Source organism: Myotis brandtii, unplaced genomic scaffold (genome assembly GCF_000412655.1).
Source record: "Myotis brandtii unplaced genomic scaffold, ASM41265v1 scaffold803, whole genome shotgun sequence".
Lineage (NCBI taxonomy): Eukaryota > Metazoa > Chordata > Mammalia > Chiroptera > Vespertilionidae > Myotis > Myotis brandtii.
The window spans coordinates 743,069-749,938 of record NW_005371234.1 but is presented as its reverse complement, the minus strand read 5'-3'; the positions used below and the strand labels follow the sequence as shown (position 1 = coordinate 749,938).

The 6,870-nt window shown below is 53.6% G+C and overlaps 1 protein-coding gene across 1 annotated transcript in view; it reads right to left on the bottom strand.

Moving 5' to 3' along the window:
* TMEM145 (transmembrane protein 145) overlaps positions 1 to 6,870 on the bottom strand; it is an 8,432-nt gene that overhangs the window by 1,286 nt on the left and 276 nt on the right. Inside the window, exons 2-15 of the mRNA XM_014531424.1 lie at positions 6,836 to 6,865; positions 6,077 to 6,151; positions 5,886 to 5,963; positions 5,721 to 5,807; positions 5,527 to 5,628; positions 5,359 to 5,443; positions 5,176 to 5,247; positions 5,014 to 5,082; positions 4,636 to 4,716; positions 4,476 to 4,554; positions 4,263 to 4,356; positions 3,143 to 3,315; positions 2,539 to 2,659; positions 19 to 225 (exon numbers count right to left, since the gene is read on the bottom strand). Of these exons, the coding sequence (XP_014386910.1) occupies positions 19 to 225; positions 2,539 to 2,659; positions 3,143 to 3,315; positions 4,263 to 4,356; positions 4,476 to 4,554; positions 4,636 to 4,716; positions 5,014 to 5,082; positions 5,176 to 5,247; positions 5,359 to 5,443; positions 5,527 to 5,628; positions 5,721 to 5,807; positions 5,886 to 5,963; positions 6,077 to 6,151; positions 6,836 to 6,865 (1,353 nt within the window). The remainder of the gene's footprint in view (positions 1 to 18; positions 226 to 2,538; positions 2,660 to 3,142; positions 3,316 to 4,262; positions 4,357 to 4,475; positions 4,555 to 4,635; positions 4,717 to 5,013; positions 5,083 to 5,175; positions 5,248 to 5,358; positions 5,444 to 5,526; positions 5,629 to 5,720; positions 5,808 to 5,885; positions 5,964 to 6,076; positions 6,152 to 6,835; positions 6,866 to 6,870) is intronic.

Sequence of the window (6,870 nt, the reverse complement as noted above, 5' to 3'; positions counted from 1 at the left end):
CGGGGGCGCGGGGCTTACGGAGGAGGCGGGCGGGGGGATGGAGAAGAGCTCCGTGAAGTTGGGCACCGAGTCGCTGATGAACGTCACGTTCCCATAGACGTGCTGCGGGAAGGCCTTGTCTGCCGACTCGCTACCTCCGGGCCCCGGGGCACCGGCCGAAGCGATCTGCGATGTGCGCACGTGGTAGGGGAAGTTCTTGTTGGCCGCCGAGGGGCGTGTCATGATCTGGACGAGGGGCCAGGTGCAGGTTGAAGACGCACTCACTGTCCAGGCCTCAGGTTGTCTCCATAGACATGGAGCCCTAAGGATTCCCCTGCACTTGGAAACCCCCACGCTTCCCTGCAACCCTTCAAGCGGGATTAGGCGCCTCCTGTGGGCTCTCAAGTGCCCTGGGCTCTGACTTTTTCCTCCTCCACAACTCATTACTCTGCCAATGCTTCTTCCATCAGAGCCCTGATCGCTGAGTTAGTTATCACTAGTTAAGCTTCAGCGTCTTGCGTTGTGCAGTACCATAGCCACTAGCCACATGTGGCTATTTAAATTTAAGTTAATAAAAGTTAAACTAAATTTGTTGTTTCTTAGTCACACTAGCCATATTTAAGTGCTCAATGGCCACATATGGATAGTAGCTATCATATTGAACATCAAAAATTCATAGAATATTTTCATAAACACAGAAAATTCAATTGAACTAGCAGCTTCTAGAATGTTAGCTCCATGAGGGCAGGAACTTGACTGTTCTGTTCCCTGCTGAATCCCTTATATGTGCCAGGTAAGTACCTGGCACATATAAGCTCTCAATAATATTGGTTGAATGTAGAGATGTCTCCCCAATTAGTCTAGTACCATGGTCGGCAAGCTGCGGCTCGCGAGCCACATGCGGCTCTTTGGCCCCTTGAGTGTGGCTCTTCCTAAGCCTTAGGAGTACCCTAATTAAGTTAATAACAATGTACCTACCTATATAGTTTAAGTTTAAAAAATTTGGCTCTCAAAAGAAATTTCAATCGTCGTACTGTTGATATTTGGCTCTGTTGACTAATGAGTTTGCCGACCACTGGTCTAGTAGAAAGGCAGTGCCTGGGAATGAATCTAGTACTGCACCCAAGAAGCCAGCATGACCCCTCTAAGATTGTGCTGAATAAATTAATAAGAAGCTGAAGCCAATCAGCAGTGGAATGTCTGTGGTGGAGCTGGGCTGAGCTAATGTGAGCATTTTTAGGAATGAAACTGGCTGAAGGTGAAATACAGAAGGGGCACAGTGTTTGGTGTTTTGAGCCTGCACCCCACCTCTCAGCCCCACAGCTCACTAAGTGTAGGATCTGGGGCATGTTGATTAAACTCCCCACGCCTCACTGGGGAAAGGGATTGCAGTGCCTACTCAGAAAGATGAGAAAAGGGTGGAAATGAAAACTGGTGCAGAGCCTGGCCCATGGTGGGTTCTCATCACTTCTCTCTCTGCTCCTTTCTGACTTCCTGCAGAGCCTAAAGATGGACCATCCCAGGAAGGGGAGACTGTACTTGAGTGAGGCTTTGGAGTAGCAACTAGAGGACCTGGCCCCCTCCTTCAGCTGAGTACCTTTCCTACACAGCACATGGTAGACCCCTGGGGTCAGGAGCTGGAGCCCTCAGTGATGCCTATTTCCCTCTCATGCCAGCTCTTGTGGTCTGCCGGAGATGGACCAGGTTCAAAGCCCCTGCCCTGCCACCAAAGGCCTTGGAGCCCTGGCCGGTCACCTGCCTTCTCTGGGACTTAGCTTCCCTTCTCTGTATATTGGGTTCAATGACGATTATCCATTCTGTCCTGGGGCTGCTCTGACACTTAGAAAAAGAGGTTAGGAATAAATGCATCTGGGTGTTCCTAGCATGAAACAAAGGCTGTCTTCAGCCAAAAAGGTGTCTCTCTCAGCCTCAGTTTCCCCCTCTGTGAAGTGGGGTGATTATGAGGCTGAGAGAGACACCTTTTGAGACAGGTGCTCACTGAATGGTGGATAGGTGGATAGTGGCTGGATAGATGAATTAATATAAGAACTGTCACCTAGAAGTCTGGATAGGATATAAAACAGAGAAAAGAAGAAGTTTGCTGCTGGTACCCTCTTGATGTCATTCTGATCTAGGCCCCTGAAGCCCCAGCCTGGCCCACCCCAGCTGCTTCTTTCCAAACAATGGCCTGTGACAGATACCAGAGATTGTGTGGGTGAAGGGTGGAGTAGAGACCAAGAGGATTGGGAGAGGCAGTGGGGATACAGAAGAGAAATTCGAGTCTGGGGACACAAGAGCAGGAATGGGAATGGGAAGGGGGGCAAAGAAAGAGGGTGGGTTGGGGGAAGAGCCCAGACACAAGGTGGGAGAGAGGAACAGAAGAGAGCAGAGTCTGAGGGACACAGTAGAGTAGCCTGCAGGAACCTAGCAGACTCTCAATCAGTGTCTATTAAATGGCTGAAGGAATGAAGTGAAAGAGATGGATCAAAAGTTCAGGCAGATCGGGGTGGGAGTCTCACGGCCTATTGGCTTCCCACCCCACCGGGTGCTCATCCTCACCAGGAACACGCCATGAGCATACAAATGGATTCCCAGCTGGATGCCGTTGACAATCTTCTCCCGAGCCCACTTGGGGATCCCAAAGTTGGCAATCAGGGCCATGACAGGAACTGCAAAGAACCTGAAAAGGAGGAATTGAATTGGTAGAGACACTGCCACACGCCCTCCACCCACCCCTACCCCCAACTCCCCTGCCAGACACACACACAGGCCCCAGGTGTGTCCCAAACTGGAGGGAAGTTGTGTGACCTTCAAAAACCAGAGGTTAAAAGGGGCAAGATTTCCACTGGCCTGGGAAATTCTGGGGGGCAAGGACTAGGTTGAATTGAACTCAGTTCCACCCCACCCCACATCCCAGCACCCGGTAGAAAAATCAATAGCTATTTGATGAATGAATTAACATATGATAATAATAACTAAGGACCTACTGCATGCCAGATCTGTTTCTAAGCATTTTACATTTATGAATTCACTGAACTCTCACAGTGGCTCTATGAGGCAGTACCATTTCTACCTCCATTAAACAAATGAGGAAAATGAGGCAAAAGTTAATTGACTTGTGTGAGGTTACACGGGGACATATTGAAGGCCCAGCACATCTCACCAGAGGGTGTAGGCAGCAAAGAAGGGCACATAAAAGGGCTGCTTCTCCGGGAAATGGCGCAAAGAGACAAGCACGGCGTAGCAGAACCACACGTAAGCCACCACCTGCAGCCCGATGAGCCCGTAGCCTGCCGGCGACTCATACGTGTACAGTACCTGGCCCGGGTCAAAGAACTGACCCAAGGGAGAGGGTTTGTCATAGCCCTGGCCTCCACATAGGAACCCCAGACCACACCCCTGGGCACCCAGGGGACAGAGTTACTTGGTCAGGACAGAAGCAGCAGAACAAGGGATGGAGACAGAACATATAGAGATAAAGAGAGGGTGACAAAGATAGGAAGAGACTACATCTACCATGGGCCCAACAGGTAAACACTGCCATGTGGAAGCTTTCCATTTATCAACTCTATGAGGTAGGTCTTATGATCACCCCACTTCACAGAGGGGGAAACTGAGGCTGAGAGAGACACCTTTTGGCTGAAGCCAAAGCCAAGGTAATATAAAGCCTTAGAGCAGTGGTTCTCAACCTTCTTAATGCTGCGACCCTTTAATACAGTTCCTCATGTTGTGGTGACCCCCAACCATAAAATTATTTTCGTTGCTACTTCATAACTGTAATTTTGCTACTGTTATGAATCGTAATGTAAATATCTGATATGCAGGATGTATTTAGGCGACCCCTGTGAAAGGGTCGTTCGACCCCCAAAGGGGTCGCGACCCACAGGTTGAGAACCGCTGCCTTAGAGGAACCTCTGGGGTGTGTAAGATCTTCCTAATTTTACAAAGGAGTAAACAGGCCCAAAGAGGGGGCCATCGCCTAAGGTCCTACTGGAGGGGGCGGAGCCAGCATGGAATCCAGGTCTGTGTGATTCCTGAACTCTTGGTCATGGCATTGAACACAAATGTGTGAGAGACAGAGGGAGGGGGGGGGAAGCTATTCAGAGACAGTGAAGAGGGGAGGAATGCACTTAGACAGATGGGAAGGTGGGAAATCACAGAGTGGGAGAGAGATAGCCAGGAGTGCAATATGGAGGGCTAGCAGACAGGAAGAGGAAGCCATGGGGGGGGGGGGGGGGGGGGGGGGGAGAAGCAGGGCCTGGGCAGTGGTGAGTGGGACTCACCTTAGCCTCATAGATGAGCAGCACCACGTGGGTAAGAGTATACAGGGTCATGTAGACAGACAACTTCACAGAACCTGAGTGGCTGATGCGGCCCCTGGCAGCAGGCCATGAGGGGAGATGGCAGGAGTAGGGTTGTCAGGGAGGAGGGGGTGGCCACCCCCCAGCCCAGCCACTCCCCATTCCCAGCAGTCCATCCCAACCCAGCCTGGGCACCGTGTCACTGTGAATCCCTTCCCCAGAAGGATGAGCATCAGCAGGAAGATGAGGAAGCTGGAGGAGAAGAGCAGCTTGGCTGGGAGAAGGGAGGGAGAGGGCGGCTCAGACAGGGTGGCAGAGGAGCCCGAGTACCTGCCCTGGTCCCCATCATTCTCACCCAAGATCTTCAGACTCTCGTTGCCAATGCCATCAGTGGCATACTGGCCCCAGTAGATGCAGAAAAACAGGAGACTCAGAACTGAGGGGAGGATGGGCAGATAAAGGAAAGGACAGAAACTGGCTTTGGTGCATCACTGATCCCTAATACTGTGATCCAGGTGACCAGAACCCTCCTCCGCCCCCATCAGGATTCTAGACCCAGGAGTCCAGGCCCCCAGCCTCCTCCTCCCTCAGACCCAGAAGTCCAGCCCCCCACCCGCTCCCACCTCAGACTCAGGAGTCCAGGTTTCCAGCCCCTCCTCCCTCAGGCCCTGATGTCTGGGCCTCAGGTCCCTCCTCTCACAGAACTCAAAGGTTGAGATACTCTAAACCTCACCCTCCACTCCAGCTGCAGCCATAAACATTTTATAAGTCGTGTGGAGCAACTGACGACCTTTCAGCAAATCTGGGAAGGTGGGGGTAGGGAAGGCTGTTCACAGACAGGAAGGGAGAACAGCTCATCTCCCCCAACCTTGCCCCAACCATGTGCGGGACTCACATCCAAAGTAACACGAGAGGAAGAAGATGAGGATGAAGATGAGGAGGAAAGTCATATCTGTCTCCAGGATCCCTGCCAATTTGGTGGAAGGAGAATATGGCTCAGTCAGGCTGCTGTCCCTCAGCAGGAACCCAACTCTGGGATCCCTCAACGATCCTGGCTTTCGGGTCTCCATATGCTCACCAAACTCATCAGCAGAGAAGTGCTGCGTCCAGAAGGACTTGCCATTGGTGAGGACCATCTCATACTCCAGCTGCAGCCCATCTCCCTGTGGGGAGTGAGGAGGCCTAAGTAGGGGATTGGCAGGGAGGTAAGAAGGAAAAGACCCAGGTGGCCAGGACAGCCCCTTACCCCACACTTGCTGAGCGCGATATACCACCACCTTTCACGCACTGAACGGAAGCTTCGGCCACTGGAGCAGCTCAGGTAGCGGGTTCCCTCCTCTGATACCACCTGGGGAGGAGCGAGAAGGCTGAAGCCTGTCTGCACTGTCCTCAGGCCCTTGACCTTCAGCACCTGCCCACTCCCCCAGGCTGGGCCCATACCTGACAGCCTGACCAGGCATACTGGGTAGTGAGGTTGATGACCTGGTTGTTCTCAGGCCTGATCACTGACTCCTTAGCCAGGCAATCCTGGGGAAGATAGGGACATGGTCACTCCCCGGCCAGCCTCAACCTCTCCCTCCCATCCATCCTCCTCACAGCCCTCACCTTGTCCCCTGCCTTGTACACAGCCGGCCACTGGGATGGGTCATCAAAATAGAGTAGGATGTTCTGACAGCATTTGGCCTGCAGGCCCAGAGATTTTAAGGTGTGGGCGAGTGTGGGAGCTGGGGTAGCCCTTGCCTCGGAAGGCCAAGGGAACAGCCAGCCTCGTGTGGGAATGGTTGGGGAAAGCTCACCTCGGGGTATCGGAAACGGAAGTCCAGTCGTCCGTAATCCGAGAGGAAGCAAAATCTTGTCAGGAACACCCAGTCCTGGAAAAGGGCCCCAGTCAGACCCTCTTCCCAGCCCTTTGAGACTCTCCTCTACTCTGTACAGACCCTCAACTTTTCTTCCCCACCCTCGTACCTGGTCTCCCAAGAAGCCTAAGCCCTAAGGGGATCAAAATTCGAAAATTCGTCCGTGATCCCTTCACCGTGGTTCCAGGATTCCTGCCTCAGATGCCCCTTCCCCAAACACGTTTCCCATTGCCCAGGTGCCCTGAGAAAGACCCTGGAGGCCAGATCCCCATCCTGGCCACCTTCTGCCCCAGATACCATCGGACTGACATCGCCCGGTTACCCACACGCCGCCCGTGATCCCAGAGACACCCTGAGCTTGGCAGTATTCTAGATGGCCCTTTCCCGGTCCTGAGCCCCAGCGTGAACTCAGGCTCTCGGAGGAGTAAAAAGTGCTGTCCCTTCAGCACCACCTCGCTGTCCTCCCGCCCCCACCCCAAACTCCGACTCTCCCTCCCCGCCCAGCTCTGACCTCAGTGTCCCTCCTACAACCACGGAGTCTCAGTCCCACCGCCCCCCTCAGCCTCAGCCCTGACCCAGTCCCCCCTGGCCCCCGGCTCCCTCCCTTCGGTCCGTCTGAGAGGGGCGGGGCAGCCCCTTGCCCTCCCCTCCCTCTCTTCCCTGCCCGGCGGGTGGCAGGGGAGGGCCCGGCACGCTCACCTCTTTGGAGCTGAGGTTGCCCCGCACGTACTTGG